The 23,480-nt window shown below is 44.3% G+C and overlaps 1 protein-coding gene across 1 annotated transcript; it reads left to right on the forward strand.

The window, feature by feature from the left end:
* Nucleotides 1-1,690: 1,690 nt before the first annotated feature.
* On the forward strand, nucleotides 1,691-22,773 carry LOC137528796 (ly6/PLAUR domain-containing protein 2-like). The gene is made up of 3 exons (XM_068250390.1): nucleotides 1,691-1,913; nucleotides 7,233-7,355; nucleotides 19,574-22,773. The coding sequence occupies exons 1-3, from the start codon at nucleotides 1,754-1,756 to the stop codon at nucleotides 19,774-19,776; spliced, it is 486 nt and encodes a 161-aa protein (XP_068106491.1). The 5' UTR covers nucleotides 1,691-1,753; the 3' UTR covers nucleotides 19,777-22,773.
* Nucleotides 22,774-23,480: the final 707 nt, after the last annotated feature.

The raw sequence follows: 23,480 nt of genomic DNA on the forward strand, positions 1-23,480 counted from the left end.
TGATTCTCTATGAGAGAGTTCACATCTGAGCGGTTTGTTTCCGATCCGCTCAGCAAAGCGCTGCCTGTACACATTTCAGGCATACACAGGCCCGGATTTACCTCAAAGGAGCCTATAGGCACAGATGTCTTAAACTTGATGCTCCATGAACCTACAAACGCTCACCGAACCACACCGCAAGTGTGCTGACTGGCCCAGCTGTCACTTCTGCCTCACTTCCCTTCCCATCACAGATAGCTACACGTGCCCCTTAGTATTAGGTAGCCAGAAAATTAAGTAGCTAGAGGTGCACCCAAGTATTAGGTAGCTAGAGGAACCTTAGTATTAAGTAGCTAGAGGTGCCCCTGACTGAAGGGAGATCTCGTCAGTGGAATATAGAGAGCAGGGTGAGTAACCCCTCATCTATGCTCGCATAAGGACTCTGCATAGGGAAGGAAGGAAGGAGGGAGGCGCTTGGGGAGAGGAGTAAGTTGCCCTTCCATCATCAGGCGCCCATAGGCATGTGCCTACAGTGCCTTATGGTAAATAAAGCCCTGGGCATACAGTGTATCAACTGAAGTGCTGGTCATTCTTGGAAATACTACAGTGTACCTGCCTATGCTCTGGCAGGTGGACTGTGCGTTGCACTCACCTGTGATCCTCTGCCTAGTGATCACCAGGCCATGGCCCCTGGGCTGGGACAGCCCCACCGGTGACAGAGAGAATGCAAAGCAAGGTGCAAAGTACGTAGAAAACTGATGTCTCGGAAGTGTAATGCATAATGAAAGTAGCCAAAAGGTTGGTTCACACAGTCGGGAACTAGCCAGAAGGTCAGGGCGAGCAGAGCTCTAAGTCGGTACACATGTCAAAGGTCCGGGCAGGTTGAGTTCAATTAAAGTCTGAAATATAAGGTAAGGGTCAGGGCAGGCAGAGCTGAAGCAAAGTCAGGTACTAGGTGTGTCAAACCAAAGACTCTTTTCCCTCCCATTCCACATGTAGCCCCTCTGCTATGTGTGACATCCATATACTGCAACCCCTCCCTTTCATGTTCAGCTTCCTTGGGCATCAGCTTCCTCTTTTTCATATGTTGCTCCCCATTTGCAGCCTTTTCTTTCATATGCAGGAAGCCTTATTTGCCATCCAGGTACCACCATGGGCTGCAGCCACCCAAGACCTGGGCCTTTTTGGCCTTTCCAGAAATCCTGCTGTCAGGTGAACCTATACAGGCTCACACCTAATTAGGGACCAGCCCCCTTAAAGCATATGCACGTTCACACCTCAACCCCTGGAAGGCACGTGTTTCACACCGCCACACGTGCCAATCAGAGGATCAGACTCATGAAAGAGGAATGGCATCACGCATGCGCTTAGGAAAGAGCACTTGCCTGGCTTTATTTAGTCCTGTCAGGTGATCTCTGCAGCATGTTTGTTTACTGAGAGTTCTGAAGCCAGTACAAAATATACTTGGGCTCCCAGTATGGGAGGGTAATTCTACATAGCTAATCAGCCTAAAATATGCATCACTAGGAGGGTGGAGCTACATTCAATACACAGCAATATACTGTATAAAGTAAGTTTTTCTGATGCTGAAACCAAGAAAATTACCATAAAGAGGGTGTCCTGAATAATTTTCTGCATTCTACTCTATGTCACTACAGTGTTTCTTTAATTCTAATTTGCAGCAGCGAGGCAAAACTGTGGCTTGTTATTTTGGATACTCTCAGAAGTCTCACAGCATAGTAGGTGCATTTCAGAGCGCAGCAAGCATGAAGAGATGGAAATGAATGAAATTAGAGTTAATCAGCAGAAGGAGGTCAGTAATAAAGGAAATGGGACAGATATAAGAGTCCGGGAGAGAAGCAGAGCGGGGAAGAGACCGGCAGACATGAAGACCCTCACAGTGGCTGTAGTGCTGTTACTCCTAATACACTGCGGTGAGTACAAACCTCTCCCCCCAGCCCCCAATACCTGCTGGAATCCTCTGTGCAGCCTTGCTAACATTCCTCGCAGGAATAGCCACAGTTCATGATTTAATCCCTAGATAGATAGATAGTATTACTCTAGAGGTAAAGGTGGTCAGTCACTGTGGGGACACCACGGTCACCTGTATGACAAGGAGAGACCAGGAGCCAATTGGTGCAGCATTGTGGGTATTACTGGGAGGGAGAAGGCACCCCAAAAAATAACCATTGCCCCTTCTTCTTAGGTAACTCTAAGAAGAAGGGGCAACGACAATATAGGAAACACATTTTAATCAGACACAAAAACGATAACGCATTCGCGGAGGACAGTCCGCTTCGTCAGATCAAATAAAGCAGAGTCGAACAATGATATTGTTTATAGCCCCCTAGCTATAAGAGTTTGCTGTCAATTGTTTGTCTTGTGTACCCAAACAATCAATTTTTTGGGGAGTGAGACCCATACATTTGAAGACAAAGAGCCCGAGTGGGGACGAGATTTCCTCACTTCTTTTTATACTGTGGTTGCTGGTCTTGCCCACCTTTGTGAGTACCTCATCACTTTGTATTTATCCAGTACCTGACAGTAATATACTACACCATAAGGGGCTCCTGGTCTCTCTCTGTGCTTTTCTTGTATCTGTAGAAAGTCTTGGGTCTCCTCTGGACTACACACCTCCTCATATTGTGAGTATTAGATGTTAGATTGTAGTATAAGAGTATTTATACTCACAAAGGTGCGGTGCAGTCCCAGCAACCACCGTATATCGCTTATGGGGAAATAACCACCCCCGCTTGGTATTCCAGGTCCTACTGGATGGTCGCACTCCTGGTTGGTGCTTCTTGGTTGTAGATAACACCACACCCAGAAGGTGAACACCTCCAAAGGAGATGTAATGTATAGTACTGGGGGGTAGAGGCACCTGAAAGTAGCTAGTGTAAGGTGTCTTTACAACTCCAGATGTACAATCCCAAAAGACAGGGTAGATATAAAAAATGCAGTACATTTAGCACAGTTTAAAGGACCATTTCATAGTGCTGAATAAACTGTATTTTTATATCTACCTGTGTTTTTGGTTTTTACATCAGGAGTGGTAAAGACGTATTATACAAGTTTTTACAAAGTACCATGAACAATTCACATCACTTCCCCTTGTCCTAGAAAAAGCTCAGATGAGAGTGACACCAACTCAGTGTCACATGTCACATCAGAATGTATCTATAAAGTATGAGTGATTTGCAGGGACATTGCAATGCTAACAATCTATCTATGGAAAGTTTGCTGTTAGCATGACTGTTTCTGAGCATAGGACATCTAGGCAAAGGTGTTTAAGGTACAATACTGCACTTTCTGTATTAGTGAAATACTGTTTTAAGCAGTCTGAGAATTCTGATGCATGTATAAAAGTATACCTGGTGTTCCGGAATGTCCCAGGAGGAGAATTACACATATCTAATAAGACTGGGCTAAAGCATGGTACACACTTTCAATTATGATCGGCCAATCACTGACCAATTTTACCACCTCCATGTAGCATTAGAGTCAACAGATATGGTCAGAAAGTGTAGGTAAGCTCTCTTATGCTACGTCTACAGCTGATGCGGCTCGATTGATAAAATCCGGCAGGTCGGATCTCGCTACCGCCGATTCCCTGCTCGTTCCCCACGAGGGGACAATGGCAGGGAATCGAGCGTAAGATAAGTGGCGCCGGCGGGGACAAGGGCGGATCGAATCCGACGCACACGCGCGGGCGAGCGGGGACGCGGCGGGAACGCGCGGGGATGTGAAAGAGGCGATCCGGCGGCTAATTGAGCCGCCGGATCGCTCCGTGTAGACGGAGCATTACTACATAGAGTTGGTAAAATTGGTCAGTGATTGGCCAATCATGATTGAAAGTGTGTACTTAGTGTTTGCCTCAGAGGGAGGGCAAGGCTTCATACCAATATACAGCTAAAGAAGGTTTTCTGATGCTGAAAGCAAGATAATGAATGTAAAAGTGGGGTATCTTCAATAATTTACAGCATTCTACTATATGTCACTACAGGGCCTCTTTAAGATGCATAACTCTCAAGGGCTATACTGTAGTTATTTTTCTCATTCCAGTCATTGAGTCCACTCTGTTCAAAGCTACAGTTGACAAGTTATATAACTATAAAGTTGTTATAGCCTTAGGTTATAACAGCACATTTTACTAATGCTATCCATCAAGATTGAAACTGTCGTTTTGCTTCTATAACCTTGTTAATGTTTTAAATTCTTCCTATTTAGAGCAAATATGTACATTCCAGCTATAACACAATATCTGTTTTGAATGTACGGAATACTACAGTTACTATTTTGTTACTATTTTGTACTTAAAGAGGAACTCCAGTGAAAATAATGTCATAAAAAAGTGCTTCATTATTACAATAATGATGTATAAATGATTTAGTCAGTGTTTGCTTATTGTAAAATCTTTTAAATCCCTGATTTACATTCTGACATTTATCACATGGTGACATTTTTTACTGCTGGCAGGTGGGTGATGTAGCTGCTGCTTATTGTTTTGGCAGTTGGAAACAGCTGTAAACAGCTATTTCCCACAATGCAACAAGGTTCACAGACAGGAAACTGCCAGGAGTACCATGGTCCTCAGAGTTTCTTGTGGGAGGGGTTTCACCACAATATCAGTCATACAGCGCCCCCTGATGATCCGATTGTGAAAAGGAATAGATTTCTCATGTAAAAGGGGGTATCAGCTACTGATTGGGATGGAGTTCAATTCTTGGTCACGGTTTCTCTTTAAAGTAAACCAGAGTTGACAACCTAGCAAGAATCGATACTTACCCGGTGCTTCCTCCAGGGACTCACACGCGCTTATGGGGCTGGAGGTAGCACCGGGTAAGTATCGATTCTTGCTAAGTTGTCAGCTCTGGTACACTTTAACCACTTGAGGACTGCAGGGCTAAACCCCCCTAGTGACCAGGCCATTTTTAGCTAAATTGGCCACTGCAGCTTTAAGGCCAAGCTGCAGGGCCGCACAACTCAGCACACAAGTGATCCCCCCCCCCTTTTCTCCCCACCAACAGAGCTCTCTGTTGGTGGGGTCTGATCGCTCCCCCCATGTTTATTTTTTTTAAATAAATATTATTGTTGTGGGATTTTAGGAAAAAAAACCTGTTTCTTTAAATTTCCTCCCTCCCCACAGCCGGCCAATTATGGCGATCGGCTGTCATAGGCTTCTGCCTATGAGAGCCGATCGCTCTCTTGTCCCCCATGGGGACAGCCGTGTCACACGGCTGTCCCCAGTGCAGCGCTGCTGCTCATCGCAGCGCTGCACGTAGTAAATAGATGGCGTGATCACACCGTCTAACAGTCTCCCGAGCGGCAATAGCCTCTCGGAGACTGAAGGCGGGGCGGAGCTCCGCCCTCCGTGCATGAGATGCGCGCGCACCATGCGTGCGATCTCATGCTAAACAGAGCCCCAGGACTTTACGCCAATTGGCGTTAGGCGGTCCTGGGGCTGCCGCCGCGGCCACGCCTACAGGCGTGACGTGGGCGGCAGGAGGTTAAAGTTTGTACTAGTAGCTCTACTGTTATGCTGAATGTATAACTGTTAATCTCTCTGATTATTGTTCAATAAACATTACTGAAACAGAATAACTCCCAAGGTTTAGAGACGATGTCTAAAGTACCACCGTGGATACAGGCCTAGCTTCTGAGCCTACCATTTATTAATTACTGCTATTGATGATTCTATCACTACTGCAGCAGCTTTCTTGGGGTAACTCAGAGCTGCCCACACCTGTGCTGTGTATAGCGGTCCCAGCTATTACCCACTGAGGTGTATGAGCAGTCTAGTGAAGCCAGGACTTCTGGGAAAGGCCTGGCGCTGATGAGCTTGGCAGGGAGAGCCGCTGTAGTGTTGAACGTTGCTTCAAGCAGTGAAGAATAAACATGGCCGCTTCTAGATTTCTGCTGACTGAAGCACTTTGGAGGATGCAACACTCAACCCCCGCATCCCCCGAAAAGCTGATATATACGGTATACTGTATATATATATATATATATATATATATATATATATATATATATATATACACACCCCCATAAACCAAATCACCGGGGAGAGATAACCATGGCCAGTTAGAGGGGAAGCTTTGGTACGCCACCAATTAGGTGGGGGTGCTGGCACCAGACGGCCAATCACAGCCCCCCTCCCCCCCCCCCCCCCCCCCGCTGCTCCTTTTGCTAATTGGTGCCGATGGCCTAGTAGGTGGGACCACAACACTGTCATTGGGCCAATAACTGAAATCAATCAGTAGCAGTGACCAATCAGATGTCACTGCTACTGATGAAGCACAGTGATTGGCTGGTCTGGTGCCAGCACCCCCACCTGGTCAATTGAGAGCAAGGATTTCGGGATGTGTGGATAAGGAGGGTAGTGTGTGTCTCAGGGAGCTGGGTGGGATAGCGGAGAGGAGGCAGGCGCCAGGTGGTCCACACACCGCGCCCTAGATTTCGCTGCCTGATTCTCTTGATTCAGGTGGCTTCCTGGTAGGACCGACCCTGTGAATAAAGGGAAGCTCTGGCAGGAACGGAGGCAGGGAATACAGACACTTCAGTACTTGACCGATAAACATTTACTGGGAGGAGATTGTAATGTCACAGAAGAGAATGGTTAAAGTGGACCTGACCTCATGCACAGGACAGAAGGAAACATAACAGAAATGCACACTGTGTGAATTTAGAGAGTTTAGCCTGTAATTCCCCCTCATGTGTGTCTAATCACTAGTTGTAATTTGATCCTCCCCTGTGTCACATGACTGCCTATGGCAGACGAGCCCATTTATAAGCACAGGCTGTAAACAATATGTCTGCTTCCATGAATCAGGAAGTAGAAACAGTGCAGATTCATTTTAGGATTTCTATCAGCTGTAACAAAGAAATGTTTTTGTTTAATGGTTATTACGCTGTTGTATATCTTTTAGAGCAGAGAGAAGTCTGAGAACTGCAGTCCACCACCCAGTGTGAACTGACAAAAAGATCCTGTGGGCCCCTTACTAATTAACTTCTTTGAGCAGGATTTCTCTTTACGTTGAGTCACACTCCATCCCAGAATGCAACCTTCCCTCCAAACCATCCATTCTCGCCCATCTTAGTAGCAAATTTGACCCACCGGTTAGTGTAAAATCATCAAGTGATTGAATTTATGATCAACAGTGATAGAACCAAAATAATCATTACATGCAGAGATCCTTTTTTTGTATGACATTTTAAGTGTGTATTATGTAATGCTTTGTTTAATCCTGTAGGGGGCAGCCTGAAGTGTTACACCTGCCTATTTCCTACTCTTTCTCCAATGGACTGTATAAAATTCCCTGTGAACTGTGCTCCCAAAGAGAGGTGCCTGTCCTCCACAGCTACTGGGAAAACAAGTAAGTGCCAGGCTCCAATGTATAAAAAGACAGCAGTGTATTGTATTTGTTTTTTTAACCAACTGCCCCCATTTACAAACATTTTCAAATTGAGAGGGTGCAATATTGCATCTTGTACACTAGAGGGCACCCCAGGCCTTTGCCTGCATAATCTGTGCCCAGAAACAGACCCATGAAGGAGATGCTAATAATTGCAGGCCGTGTATGCAACTGTATGCAGGTAGAACTGGGCCAACAAATTGCACTTCTGATCACTTGATTAACACAATGAAAATGAACACATATTATTGCTAGTTTCTATCATTACTGTTTCTCTGTGATGCCAAAAGTGACATCACTTCTGCCCTTTTCTTTTTTTTTAAAGTGGACCTGAACTCAGAACTTCCTCACTGCTCTAAAAGATATGCAGCAGCATAATAACCTTTAAGGGCTCTTTCAGACTTGGACGTTGCGTTGCAGGGGACGTTAAGGTCACATAACGTTCCCCTAACGCAACGCAACCACCATGGTGCTGAAGGTGGACGCTATTTAGAGCCGCGTTAATGCGGCTCTCAGTGCGCCGTTTTTGTTCGACAGACTGCGGAGACCACGTGATCGGAGCACTCCGCATCACATGGTCCCGCCAGCCAATAAGCGGCCGCTCCAGGAAGTAAACACTGCAGTGCCGTGAATATTAATTAGCCATGTGGCTGGCCACAAGAGTGGACTCTCCCCTGCTCCTTTCCTGCCCCAAAATAAAAAAAAAAAACACATCACTGAGCATGTGCACACAGTCTAACGTATAACGCACAGCATGCAGCACTTTCCAATAACATGCAACGTTACACTGTAACGCAACATGGGCACTGTGAACAGCCCATTGATTTTTCATTGCTGTGAGTTGGGCTGCGTTACGTCCCACTGTGAAAGCAGCCTAAGGCTAGGTGCACACTTAGCAGATATGCAAGCGTTGTGGAAAACGCAGCGTTTTTGCCGCTAATAGAAGTATATGGGCCGGATGAAAAATCGCATGTAAAAAACGCATATGCGTTTTGTATGCGTGCGTTTTTAAAAACGCTGGTTTCGTTGCATAATATTCAAAAACGAACATAATGAAAGTCAATGGGAACGCAATGTATTGTGTTTTGTATGCGTTTTTCATGCGTTATTTAAAAAACTGTTTTGTGATGTATTTCCGCTTCTTGTTGTCTTTCTAGTGATTTGCATAAATCGAAATATAAAAACGCATTAAAAACACATACAAAACGCATATACGATATATATATATATGCGACCCGCCAATGTGTAAAAACACGCGCAAAATGATAGAAAAACACATTTGTGGAAAATGCGCATATGCACAAACGCACTAAAGACGCACACACACACACACACACAAAAAAACCGCACAGGACAGAAAAACGCGACCTTTCACGCTCTGTTATGTGTGCACCCAGCCTAAAGAAATACATTTCTGTTTTCCTTCTGTCCTGTGCAAGAGTTCAGGTCCACTTTAAAGGACACCCGAGGCAAAAATAAACAAATGAAATAAACAATTGTATCTATCTTCCTTCTCCTAAAAATGACTTTTTAAGATATTCCAGTTTTATTTTATGTTTAAATCTACTTTTTATGTTTTAACTGTTTTAGGGCGCTTTCACACGAGCAGTTGATAGGCAGTGAAAAGCCTGTTGAAAACCCACAACTGCTTGTTGCTGCCTGGTAAATGCTCACTGCTGCTTGGCAACTGCTCGCTGCTGCTTGGTAACTGCTTGGTGAGCTCACAGTTCAACTGCCCATGTGAAAGTGTCCTTATTGTTTTTGCTCAATGACACATTCATTGAAGTATGCCAGAGCTAAAAGCTATAAACTATTGACCCTTTTTATTTTTTTTTCTGCTCTCAGAAGCCATTTTCTGCTAGGAAACAGGAAAATTGTATACTCACCTACTGTAATTTTCCTTTCCTGATATACTCCATGTCGGCATACAGATGGGCAGTTCTCCGCCTCCAACTGCCAGATAGGACCTCATTTGAATAAAAGCTACCACACCCCTTAGACCATATTCCCCTTTTGAGGCCGAACCGCCTGCTAGGGTGGGGCTGTATGCCGACATGGAGTATATCAGGAAAGGAAAATTACAGTAGGTGAGTATACAATTTTCCTGTTCCCTGATATCTCCATGTCGGCATACAGATGGGCACTAACTAGAAAAGTAAAACAAAATGGGTGGGAAGCAGGTGCATAAACCAAAATTTAATTCGATATTCATACATTAGAACCTGAAGCCAAGGAAATAACATTCTTTCCAAATACACTTGCAGACAGTGCAGCTGGTTCAATCTTATAGAATTTTATGAAAGTATGGCCAGAGGCCCAATTTGCTGCTTTACATATAGTTTCTAATGAAACTTTCCCTAGTGAAGCCCATGAAGCAGACATTCCTCTGGTGGAGTGGGCTACGATCTCTTGAGGTGGTTTCATATTTTTTGACTTGTATGCCTGCTGAATCGTTTTGACGATCCAGGACGAAATAATTCTTGAAGAGGCAGGATTCCCCTTATTTACTCCCTGGGGAATAACCAGAAGTCTGTCTGATTTTCTGAATGAGTCTGTGGCTTGTAGATAAGATTTAATTGTTGAGACAGGATCCAACGGATGTGGCGAGTGTGGATTCTCTGGATTTTGGAATGCTGGCAGAGTCCATTCTTGGTTGTAGTGAAAGGTTGAGGCAACTTTGGGGACAAAGGTTTCCACTGGATGCAGAACGATGCGGTCTTCAAAGATATATAAGAATGGTTCTTTGTGGCTCAAGGCTTGGATCTCGGAAACCCTTCTTCCGGATGTAATTGCTATCAGGAAGGTGAGTTTTAGAGTTAGATTATATATTGAACACTTTTCAGACGGTATAAACGTTGAAGAAGAAAGATAGTCTAATACTATGGGAAGATCCCATTGTGGAAACTTGGGTTTTATAGGGGGACGTAATTTTAGTGTGGCCCTGAAAAATTGCTTTACTAGTGGGTTTTCTGCCCATGAGACCCCTAATACCGCTGAAATTGCTGACACTTGAGACTTTAAAGTGTTGTAGGCCAGACCCATATCTAATCCCTGCTGTAGGAATGAAAGCACATTGAACACTGAAGGTACTAAAGGGTCAAACATAGCCGTCTCTGCAAAAGAAGTGAATCTGTCCCACGTCCTATTATAAATAGTGGTTGTCGTAGATTTTCTTGCTGAGAGTAATGTAGATAACACCTTTTCCGGACACCCTTGATTTATCAGTCTCTCCCCTTCAACCTCCAAGCCATTAAGTTTAACTTCTCTGGTTGCGGGTGTGTGTATTGGCGCTGAATTAGTAGATCCCGGCTCACTGATAACTGAAACGGGTGATCTATTAGGAGAGATTGTAGGAGAGTAAACCAAGGCCTCTTTGGCCAGAAAGGGATCACTGCTATTACCTCCACATTCGATATCGCTAGTTTCTGGAGAAACCGGAAGATCAATGGAACTGGTGGGAATGCATACCCTTTCCTGAATGTCCATTGGTGGGCTAGCGCATCCACCGCTAGAGCTTTCCGACAGGGATACCTCGAATAAAAAAGAGGAAGTTGGGAGTTCTCTGCGGATGCAAATAGATCTATGTGCATTATGCCCCACTTTTTCACCAGCATTTTGAATATGTTTGGATTTAGTGACCATTCGTGTCGATCTATGAAGTTTCTCGAAAGATCGTCCGCCAGAAGATTGTCTGATCCCGGAAGATAAACTGCAGTGAGATCCGCTAGATGGAGTTGAGCCAGCGAGATTATAGGTTGAATCTCTTTGAGGAGTGATTTGCTTCGGGTGCCTCCTTGCCTTTTCACATAGGACACTGCGGCTTTGTTGTCCATCCGTAGCATGACTGAGAAACCTATAATCTTTGGTAGAAAAGAAATAAGTGCTTGGTGGGCAGCTCTGACTTCTAGAATATTTGATACAATCTTGTCTGTGGAAAAAGTCCATTTTTCTTGTACTGCCAGATCTCTCCAGGTTGCACCCCATCCTACTGCACTCGCATCGGATGTTATGACTTCCCATTCCGGCAACACAAGAGAGCAACAATTGTTCAGATTGTGTGGATTTATCCACCATTTTAGGGATTTCCAAACTGACCGGGTAATCTCTATCGGTTGATCTAATGTTTTCCCTTTCCATTGGTCTAGAAAGTTTATTTGGAATGGCCTCAGATTCCAGTGTGCCCAGCGTACCATTGGAATTGTCGCAGACATCTGGCCTAGGATTTTCATGCATTGTCTGGCAGGCAATACTGCGTTTAGTTGAATCTGTGAGTGATTCTGTAGAAGAAGTTCCGCTTTAATTAATGATGCCAAAGAATTGGGCAGGAGTAGGCCTACCCAACATCAGAAATTACAATCTGGCCTGCTTATTTAGACACGCCAGAGACTGGATATGTGGAAATAGTTCATTTTCAAACACCGAGCTGGAAGAAGCATTCACAGAGCCATGGTCGCTACCAGCAATACTACATACCCCCTATCCCAAATTGCCACAGAAGGTTAAATATAGCATAGTACTGAGGGATACATGGGCAGTGTGGAAAGAAATAAGAAAACGTTTTCGTTTACCTTATCAAATCTCCAAATACGCACCTCTTTGGGGACATCCGGGTTTCCAAGCTAGCATGTCCCACGAAGGATTCGGAGTATGGGCGGACAAGGGTATCAGACAATTGGGACACCTCTTTAACCTAGCTGAAGGAAAATGGAAAACTTTTGGGGAGCTAAGGTCAGAATTCAATTTACCTAAGCATCACTTCTTATATTACGCACAAGTGAAATCACATACTGCAGCGTTGGTGAAAGATCTGTCAAGGGAACAGAAACCAAACAGTTTTGACACCTTTATATCTCCAGGACCAAACAGACTCCCCCTATCGACAATACAAGCAACATTGCTAAAACAACAGCAAGAGCAACATGCAGTAAGCAATCTAAAAGCCTGGTACAAAGACATCCCAGACCCAGAACTGCCAGCACAAATCATAGAAGGAAATAATACATTTCGACAGATAATAAGTAATGAAAACTGGAGAGATTCTCATTTTAGATTAATTCATAGGGCAAAGTATGCTTTCAACATCAGGTATAAAATTCCTCCTCCCAACTATTCACCATGCTGTCCAAAATTCCAACTACCTCAAGCTTCTCTCATTCACTGTATGTGGGAATGTAAATCCATTCGATCATTCTGGAACCAGGTCCAGAAATACATCAAACAAATCTGCAACAGAGAAATAGAAATCACACCACAACTATATCTTTTCCACTATGAATCTGAAATACAAAAGCCAACAACAGAGGCAACAAAGACGAATGCAAAACAGAAAACGTCTCTGCTAGGACACTTAATTCTTGCAGCAAGTAAAAAAGCAATATATAACAAGTGGATCTACCCCAGCAACCCATCTGTATGGGACGTAGAACAAGAACTCATACATCTATTCAATCTGGATAGATTAGACGCGATGACACACAAGGGAAAACTAACAAAAACTCTCTTTAAAAAATGGACAAAATTCATTGAACATACCTACTCCAAGGAGGAGATACAAGCCATAGTCACGCCTTTTAAGTACACAGAATGGTATGCTACAATGGACTTATTGGGGAAGTTGGGCAAGCTGAAGGTGTTCTAGAGGGTCTACTAGTGCTGTATTATAATTTAAAGTTAACAAGAGGTCTCTTTTATCTACTTATTTAGAGAACGAGAGTTATGGACAAAAGAATAGGCCTAAATATAAACAAAATACTTTAAAATTGGAACAGCAGACGACAGAGAGGGGGGGGGGGGGAGAAAGGGAGAGGGGAGGATAAGCTGGGTTAAAATAAGTAAAAGTTAGAGGTATAGAGAAACCATGATTAACAATGCTGAATAGTAACTAAATTGTATTATAGGGCCCCGTTGTGAGGTTTGGATACCTGTTGGCCCAATAATAATATGATATGGCATGTAGTCTTTATTGTATTTTGTAAAGAATCACCTCTAAATAAAACATGTTTTAAAAAAAAAAAGTTCCGCTTTGTCTTGGGGTAATGCTATGGTACCCTGCCGTGTTGAGAACAGTGCTCCCAAAAATACCATTTGCTGTGTTGGTGATAATTGACTTTTTTTGATATTTATTATCCAGCCGAACTTGGTCAAAGTTTTTAAGACAATATCTCTGTGAAATATTAGACGCTCCTTTGAATTGGCTAGAATTAAGATGTCGTCTAAGTAATGTAAGATTCTGATTACCTGAGTTCTTAGGAGAGACACCACTGTCAGAAGGACCTTCGAGAACGTCCGAGGAGATGTGGAAAGGCCAAACGGAAGGCAGCAGAATTGAAGATGGACGTGTCCAATCACGAAACGCAGATATTTTTGGAATTCTGGAAGGATTGGGACATGAAAGTATGCGTCCTTTAAGTCGATTGAACACATCCAATCTCCAATCCTGACTGCCCTCGCTACTGTTTGTAAAGACTCCATTTTGAATTTTGGAAGTTTTATATGGCTGTTTAAAGCTTTTAGGTCTATGACCGGTCTCCAGTCCCCTGTTTTCTTCCGGACCATAAACAGAGGGGAAAAGAAACCCCTGTACTGTTGGTCTTCCGGTACTGGGATTACTGCTCCTTGCTTTATTAATGTGTCTACATATTCCAAGAGGATGCTGCGTTTTTGCAGATTGTTGGGAATCGAGGTTTTTAATATGTGTGGCAGACGGGGAGGCTTTTTGAACGACCATTTGTGACCTTTGTTTATTATATGTAAAATCCATGGGTCTGTTACGTTCTCCGCCCAGACTGACGCATAGCGGGACAACCTGGCACCCACCTGTTCCGTCTGGACGGGCCTCATTTCAAAAGGACTTAGTGTTACTTTCTGCAGGTGCCATACTTTTCGATTTGTTGGACCTAAAAAAGGACGGCTGGGATCTTTTCCAATTTTTATTGTAGGTTTTCCCCGGTTTATAGGAACGGGCCTCTCTGAATCTCTGGAATGATTGCCTGTTCTGCTGATTATAACGCTGTCTTTGAAATTTGCGATCTTGGGGCAATAGGCCGGATTTGCCTCCTGTTACCCTCGATATTGCCGTGTCTAGTGTGGACCCAAACAAGTGTTTACCATCATATGGTATCCTTGTCCAGGTAGTCTTGGATGAGGGGTCAGCTGCCCATGCTTTAAGCCACAGAGCTCTTCTTGCCATAACTGAGAAGACCATCGACCTACTAGAGGCCTTGACTACATCTAGGGCTACTTCTCCTGCAAACTCTGACGCCATTTTTAATTGATTAAGCGTATGGGAAATAGACTCTTTGCTAGCATCTCTCATAATTGCGTTTTCTACTTCAAAAACCCATGATTTTATTGCCTTGGCCACTGACGTAAATGCTACTGCTGGCCTAGCTGCATCTCCTGACGATAAGTAAGCTCTTTTAAGGTTTAATCAATTTGGCGATCTAAGACATCTCTGAAGGAAGATGAGTCGTCTAAAGGAAGAGTCGAGTTCCTCGCTAATCGCATTACTGCTGCATCAACCACTGGGCTGGTCTCGAGTAAGCTACCGTCTGTCTCAGGTAACGGATATAGTTTACGCAGTCTGTTTTTAATTGATACTTTTTTTACTGTCTTATTCCACTCTTCTGTTATGATTTCTTTAATTTCCTCCATAAAAGGAAAAGATGCGTGATTTTTGTCTAATTGCTTATAATATCTTTTTTTCTTAGGTTTATCCCCCTCTTCTGGATCTTCCCACTCAATCGCCTCCTTGACATGAGAAATAAAGGAAGGGATCAAGGAGAAATCAAAAGAGTAGTCTAGCTCCTCAGACTCTTCTGAATCTATATCTTCTTCAGTGTTTTTAGTAACTTTATGTATAACAGTGGCGGGCTGATCCGCCTGCTGCGTACACATTTCTGACATTGTGTCTTTTACTATTTGTCTCACAGCTGTAGAAAAATCCTGTGAATCTCCTGAAATATCCTCGTAGCAGTTGCTGCATACCATTTTGTTTGGTAATCTGTCCTCCCCGCATAACCAACACTGGTGTTCTGCGGGTCTATTAGTTTTAGAGACGCTTTTTCTAGGGGAGTCAGATTTTTGCTTATCTGGGGTCTTTTTCACTTGTGATCTAGGGTGTTTGTCATCCTGTTTGTAGGTTGATATAGCTATTTTATCCTGTTTAGAGGAAGATGGATGTCTTGAATGGGTATCAGTAGTTGTATGGTGATGGTGATCCTCATCCTTTCTGGAGGAAGAATGTTTATGGCTAGGAAAAAGATCAGAAAGATCAAATGAGTGTATGATCCTAGAATCCTTTTTATGTTCTCTTCTGGACTTTCCCATATCGGATAGCAGCTGTAAAGTAAATACAGGCTATCAGAACCTTAGTCACACTTAACTGTGTTCGTAATAAGGCAAACTATGAAGTGTAGAAAACATCAGATACATATTGAGTCAGTAGTAAGAAACAAATACCTTTGGTGGTCTGGATAAAAATAAGGCTGAGAGCTCCTGGCGTTGCCTGCGCGCAAACACACTGTCTCCCGATCGGCAGTAACGCAGGATCTACTTCCTGGACGTCTTTTACGACGTCCAATCTGCGCCCTTAGTAAAGATGGCCGCCGACCCATAAGTAAGGGCAAGCGTACGGACTTCCGCGATGACGCGACCAGCCGCTAGTCAATCACGCGGGCTGTATGCGTCCCTCTGTGCCAGTCAATGCGGAAGCGGCTTAAACTCTTGAAATGACATTCTCCTCAAGGCAAACTATGTAGCGGCAGCCAATCACTGACGATGTGAGACAGCGTGGACATACTGTCTAACGAGTTGCCGGCCAGTGAAACAGTATAACAGACATTTCATAACTCCACACATATCTGTCTGGGAGAATGGAGCGAGACCTTCTTGCACAGTCACTGCTGGAAGATAAGGTACTATTAGTCCATTGCCACGCTGAGACATCATTTAGATGCTATAGGTAGGCTGCCTGGAGAACATAAAAGAGCAGGCTTCTGACCTCTTTGGAGCATTTAGCTGCCTGAGGATCAGAACTGCGATCAGGGGAGGTAAGAACCTGATCGGAACCGCAAAAAAATGGTGCGGAGGTAAGGGAAAAATTGTCAGTAACCATCCTATCCGGCGGTGAGGACAAAAAAAGGAATATGGTCTAAGGGGTATTGTAGCTTTTATTCAAATGAGGTCCTATCTGGCAGTTGGAGGCGGAGAACTGCCCATCTGTATGCCGACATGGAGATATCAGGGAAGTGTTTTATAGTATTGATAATTTCTTATCAGTGAGGGTCACACTGTAGTCACATCATGTCAGGACTGAGTAAGCCACTTACATACCTGATATTTAACTCTTTCAGGCAGAGAAAGAAAAAAAGGAACACAGCATAGCTATTTGTGTGCTAGGCACTGTACATACCCATGTCTATCTCATCATACCACATGTCACTTCGGGTATCCTTTAACCCAGCTCAGTGTGAATTTACCGCTTATTTTATTGCTGTCCCTCCAACAGGGAACATCACCTAGACAACAGGCTAACATTACGGTGTAAATTAAAGTGAGGGGAGGATCCAATTACCTTCTGGTCACAATGTCCTTATCTTACCTGAAATGGGAAGTTTGTTATTTGGGATTTGAGAAAAGCATGTTGCTGTAACTAAAATAAAAAAAAAGTACAGAAAAAAATAAAATAAAATTAGGAGACAAATAGGGACCCATTTTAGTAAATATAAAAAAGGGTGGGGTGGGGTTACATACAATGTGTATATATATGTATTTGGGGCACTATTTTTAGGCAATTGGATGTCACAGACCCCTTTAATAAATCAAAGTAGAATACCAAGTGTAATGATTGCCCATGTTGTGCTCTCTGCCATATGATATTTGTTTCACTGAGGTAATACTGAACAAAAAATCCATTCAAAATGAACTGAAACTCGATCAGGAAAGGTGAGAAGAGCCGGGGAGTAAAACTATCCCTCCTGTTGGTGAGCTGCCCATTGCTGGATTGAGTGTACATCGAATAGTATATGGCTAGCGAAACTGTGCAAAATGACGCCGGGAAATTTGGGAGCACAATGCGCCGCCATAGGCCGTAATATGAATTATGGTTATAGCGGCACTCAGACAGTAAAAAGACAGCGCCCAAAATACTTTAAAGAGTTCCCCAAGCCGAAGCTCGGGTACAAAATCAGATACTTACCTAAAAAGAGGGAAGCCACAGGATCCTATTGAGGCTTCCCTCGCTGCTCTGATGTCTCCCGTTGCTGTCTGAGCGCAGCCCACCAGCAGTGATGAGCGAAAATGCAAAAATTCTTTCCGCCAAATTTTCACCTAATTTCGCTTCGACAGGCGAATTTTCGATCGTTAATTTTTGCCTAATGCCTGTTATTTTCATGTTAAATTTGTAGCTTATTGCGTGTGTATTTCCGCGTAGTCGTAGTACCGTACGCGTGCGGAAACTACGTCTATATGCATGTATTAGCGGATTATTACGGACATTTTTCCGCATAAGCGTCCGCATACAGTGCCGTTTCTTGCGGATTATTGCGGACATTTTTCCGCATAAGGGCATAAGCATCCGCATACAATGACGTTTCTTGCGGATTATAAAAGGACATTTTTCCGCATAAGGGCATAAGCATCCGCATATAGCGAAGTTCATTGCGGATTATTGCGGACATTTTTCCGCATAAGGGCATAAGCGTCCACATACAGTGAAGTTTCTTCAATTGTCGATGCTAGTCGAAAACGCAAATATTTCTGAAGATTTTCATGAAAATTCGCCGAATTCGAAAATGGGATTTTTGATGCGAAAATGACTTTGGCGAACATTCGCAAACAACACTGCCCACCAGAAGATTAGCGATAAGGCATTCACTAATCATTTCGAAGCCACGAAGCTCTTCTTCCTCCAGCGTGGCCACGCAATAGCTGACTGGGCTCCATGGTACTGCGCACACGGGTTCGTGCAGCTCCTGCGTGGCCACGCTGGAGGAAGGAGGGCCGCGCTCAGCAATGGGGGACACTGGAATAGCGAGGGAAGCCTCAATAGGATATGAACAAAAGAAAAAAGCAGTGTATGCTCAAAGCAGGTGTCACCTCAATAGGATCCTGCGGCTTCCCTCTCTTAAGGTAAGTATCTGATTTTGATCCCGAGCTTCAGCTCAGGATCACTTTAAAAACAGCGTAATTTGGCCACCAGCAATAGATGGCAACCAAATGACATCTTTCCCCTGAGTACATAGCGCCCTGGAGGGAGAATAGTAACGCCGTGGGGACTTTTGCAGGAGCAGGGTGAGATGTTTTTCGGCTCACTCTGCGCCCAAATTTCCCAACGCCGTTTTTGCATGTATACATGGCTAGAGATCACACGTATTTGCATTTTTCACGTGCCTTCTTTCAGCATAGTTCATGAAAGTCAATGAGAATTCGCAAGCTAACGCAATTTCACAATTTTTACACAGCAGTGTGGAGCTCCATTGACTTCCTTTGCATGTGCAGTGAACCCGATTTCGCAAATTCGCACATGATTTTTGATACATGTGAACCCTGCTGAGTATCACAACAGTGGTAGTTGGCAATTCCAACTCAAAATTGTTATGCGATACTGGTACATGGGAAAATTTAGGAAACTCTGTCCTGCAATAAAATACACCCGAGGAGAGAATAAATGAATAAAAGAAACATATATCAATATCATATAACAATATCTTCCCTCTCCTAAAAATGACTTTTTAAGACATTCCACAGTTTTATTTTATGTTTAAATCTACTTTTTAAGTTTTAACTGTTTTATTGTTTTTGCTCAATGACACATTCATTGCAGTATGCCAGAGCTAAAATCTATGGACTATTGATCCTTTTTTCTCTTTCCTACTCTCAGAAGCCATTTTCTGCTAGGAAAGTGTTGGAATTTCTTATCAGTGAGGGTCACACTGTAGTCACTTCCTGTCTGAGTCAGGACTGAGTCAGCCACTTATATACCTGATATTTAACTATTTCAGGCAGAGAAAGAAAAACGAAACACAGCCTAGTTAATTATGTGCTTGGCACTGTACATACATATGTCTATCTCATCATGTCACCTCGGGTATCCTTTAAGATGGTGACACAGAGCCCTCTATTGGTAGAACTGTGAATGACAGTCTTGTGTTTATAATGCTGCCCTATTTCTCCCACAGAACACTTCCCCTTTGTCCTGCATGAGATGAGCTGTGCCGTCAGCTCTCTTTGTGGCATCAGTGGGCAGAAGAACACGCTGGGCATCAACGTCACCTACCAGAATACGTGCTGCGATACCGACCTCTGCAACGCCGCCACTGCAACAGCCGCCACTGCCAGCTTTGCCCTACTGCCGCTTCTCCTGCACCCGCTGCTGCTGTAACCGGAGGAAGAGAGCCCAGAGTTTATACTGGCTGCATTGGGTTTCTGAGCAAAAACTCATTTACTGATAATCTACTATTTGGGCAGTGGAAATTGCAACAGTAAAATATCTGTAAAACTGACCAATATTTCACTATCGCTAAACCTAACCCTATTCTCTGACGAGCCATCCCTCTACCAATGCCTAAACCTGACTGACCGCCAGTTGGCAAAATCTGCCAATTACAGTATAACACCAACCACTCTCCCCTTTTATTGAGCTCCCAAAAATAGCACTATATCCTCAATTAATGTGGTCTATGCGAAGCCCATTTTACCATAGCACCACCGGGGCACAAATTACCTGCTTTGTCAACAGACACAGCTGCTTAGCTAACCAAGCACGCTTTCTTGAGAACAGCAATGGGACCAAAATTGCACAGTTTTTCCAGTGAAGTGTCGCAAGCATTCTCCTACATTGAGCAAGAACCCCCAAATCACCACTTTCACAATGTTCTAGCCTCCCGCCCCCCTCCCCCACCACCCACACATTTTTTGATAACTGCAAAAAACACAAAGAATAAAAAACATATTGCAATAAGTACTGTAGTTAAATAGTAGCAGGCAACCAACAGAAATTTCCTCATTGTAACCAACATATGTATCTTACTTACAAAATATTTTTATATATCCTGGCTTTGAATATCTGCTAAAGCATTTGGGGTGCCTTGACTGATTTTAGTGCTGGTTTATTTAGTTCAGCTGTTAAAGATGAAAAACTAACTATAACAAGTAACTTGTCTATATATCTTATCTAAAGTTTAGTTTACACAGCAAATCTAGCTGCAAACAGCTTCAATAGAATATGATTATTTCTTCCTGTGATACAATGACAGCAGCCATGTTATTTGTAAACATTACACACAGACAAGCTTATCTGCCTCTTCAGCACTCAGCCTGTGAAAAAAACCTAATCCCCCCTCCTCCTCTCTGCCTCTGAAATCTCTAGCTAGTAATACCTCCCCCTCCTCCTGCCCAGACTGAGCTCCCATGAGCCCTTGCTACTGTCTGAAAATGCCAAGGCTCTCTGAAAAGCTGTGGGCAAGGCTTGTTTAGTTTATAGGGAATTATAGTATTAAAACAAAAACAAAAAAGTATTGGGCTTGAGGAATGCCCTATAAACAATAGGAAAGGAACACAATTATGCAAGGAGTAAAAGTTCATTTAGGATCCACTTTAAGGGGGCCTAAATTCCCCCTTTTTTATTATGAACCTACTAAAGTGCAAACTAGATAACTACATTTTAGGCCAGGTTCAAGCGGACAGATCTGCAGTCTTGAGATTGATTGATTGATCTGATCAGCGCCCCTGTTGATAATCAATCAGCTGGAAATCACGCATCAGCTTATACATGTGCACAAAGGCTCTGTCCAATCTTTCCTTCTCAGGCAACTTACTTTTCCTGCCACATTGCGTTGATTGTTCGTTCACATATACAGACACAGACAACATGTGAGATCAATCGATATTTATTAGCTAAACAGCAAAGATTTGTGCTAGGTTGTTTGTGAATATTCTGCAGAATACCCTTCCAACTATCAGATCAGATGCAATTATCAGCCAGTGTATATTCAGCCGTACAGTACTGTATATCTTCGTTCTTAAATAGACTCGGAGACGAAAAGTATAAATGTATACATACCTGAGGCTTCCTCCAGCCCCATCAGCATGAATCGCTCCCACGCCGCCGTCCTCCACCACTTCTATCGCCGGTACTGGGTCCCGTCACTTTGGCCAGTCAACGCAAGGGCAGTGCACTCCCTCCATACTGCGCAGAGGGAGTCCCTGCGCATGAGTACAACTGACCGCGTCCGATGGAAGTTCCGGGTCCCGGTACTGGCGATAGAGGCGGGGTGAGAACGCTGGCGCGGAAGCGATCCATGCTGATGGGGCTGGAGGAAGCCTCAGGTATGTATACATTTATTATACTTTTTCGTCTCTGAGTCCCTTTAAGGTGACTATACACTTGTCGATTTTTCCAGTAGAGTCCGGCAGATTCGATCACTGTGAGGGCACAGCTGTAGTGATGTTTGATTTGGGGATGACCAACATCTGAGTCACGTGACAAACGCTAGAAGCCAAATACTAAAGCTCCAGTGGCATACATGCCCCAGACCTCTAGTGTTTGGCCTCTAGTGTTTGTCACATGACACAGGCGCCTGGGAGAAAAGACAGAGGGAGGAGCGCTGCCGCCAGAGAGAAGACACAGGCGGAGGGGCTCCCACAGGCAGGTGAGAGTTAGCTCCGCTGACAACTTCTGGGGGATTCACATAAAGTTGTTTCTGCTGCATGGGAGAGGTTTGTGCGATTTTTCGCCCGTTGCTCAAGCTCCCTGCCTGTCCCGAATATTAGCGACGCTGCTGTAGATGGGGGGAGACCTGGGGGCCCAGCAGGCAGATGCAGCTCCACAGAATTTCAATTTCATGCTGAAATCTATTGAAAATCTGTGTACACTGTGTGGGCAGCTAATAGATGCCTCTATGGATTTATCTGATTGTTGATCTGGTGGCCATCTATTAGTGTATAGCCACCTTTAGGGTGCCCACTAGGCATACAAATGAAATCGCTGCCAGGAGACTCGGGTGCAGGCTACAGCTTATCCTGCTGCTGCACAAGTCCAGGCGGCATTAATTACTATTCCCCCTTCAGGTCTACGTGGATGGTGGGGAATGATGTAATTCGGCTTCCAGCGAATGCTGGCGGCCGGATAACAGTGTCTTAAAAGTAACTTCAGCTCCGTCTTCTGACGGCGCCGAAGTTACTCACTGTGCGCCGCAATAGCCGTAATTCCTATTACGGTATATGGTGGCGCCGGCTGATCTCCTGTGCTGATATCCACGTGTTCAGCCCACTAGTGCTACAATCTTCATTATACTATCTTACCACTTTCACATAATATGAGGTACTGCTTAAAGGGAACCAGAGAGGAATGATTTGTTAAAATAGAAAAACATTCTATACATACCTGGGGCTTCCTCCAGCCCCATACGCGCGGATCGCTCCCATGCCGCCATCCTCCGCTTCCTGGATCCGCCGGTACCGGGCCCGTCATTTCCGCCGTACTCGGCCAATTGCCCGCATCACAGGAGCTCCCTCCATACCCGTACACATGTGGCTGCACAGTAGGCTGCCACACGCGTAACTGTATGGAGGGAGCCCCCTGTGATGCGGACAATTGGCCGCGTCCGCCAGCCGACTGGCGGTAATGACGGGACCCGGTACCGGCGAATCCAGGCAGCTGAGGTTGGTGGCGTGGGAGCGATCCGTGCGTATGGGGCTGGAGGAAGCCCCAGGTATGTATAGAATGTTTTATTGATCCTCTCTGGTTCCCTGTAAAGCAGAGGTCCCCAAACCTTTTCGGTCAAGGGCCGGGTCAACATACTTCAGACTGGCGGGGGGGCCGGAACATACATAAAATGATGTTTAAAAAAAACATTACGTTGAATCTAGGTATTGATTCCCCCCAGTCATGCTCAGAGGAGAACTCCCAGCCAGCAGCAGCCATTCAGTCATGCAGCGCCCGCAGAACATTTTTGTGCACCAGACAGTGAAGCATACCCAGGTGACAACCTGCCTTCCAGTTGCACAGCAGTGTCACCTGATGCAGGATTGGATTGGAAGCCAGCGAATTGTTGCTCCCTGGCTTCTACAGTATGTGGATTGGTG

Source organism: Hyperolius riggenbachi, chromosome 8 (genome assembly GCF_040937935.1).
Source record: "Hyperolius riggenbachi isolate aHypRig1 chromosome 8, aHypRig1.pri, whole genome shotgun sequence".
Taxonomy (NCBI): domain Eukaryota; kingdom Metazoa; phylum Chordata; class Amphibia; order Anura; family Hyperoliidae; genus Hyperolius; species Hyperolius riggenbachi.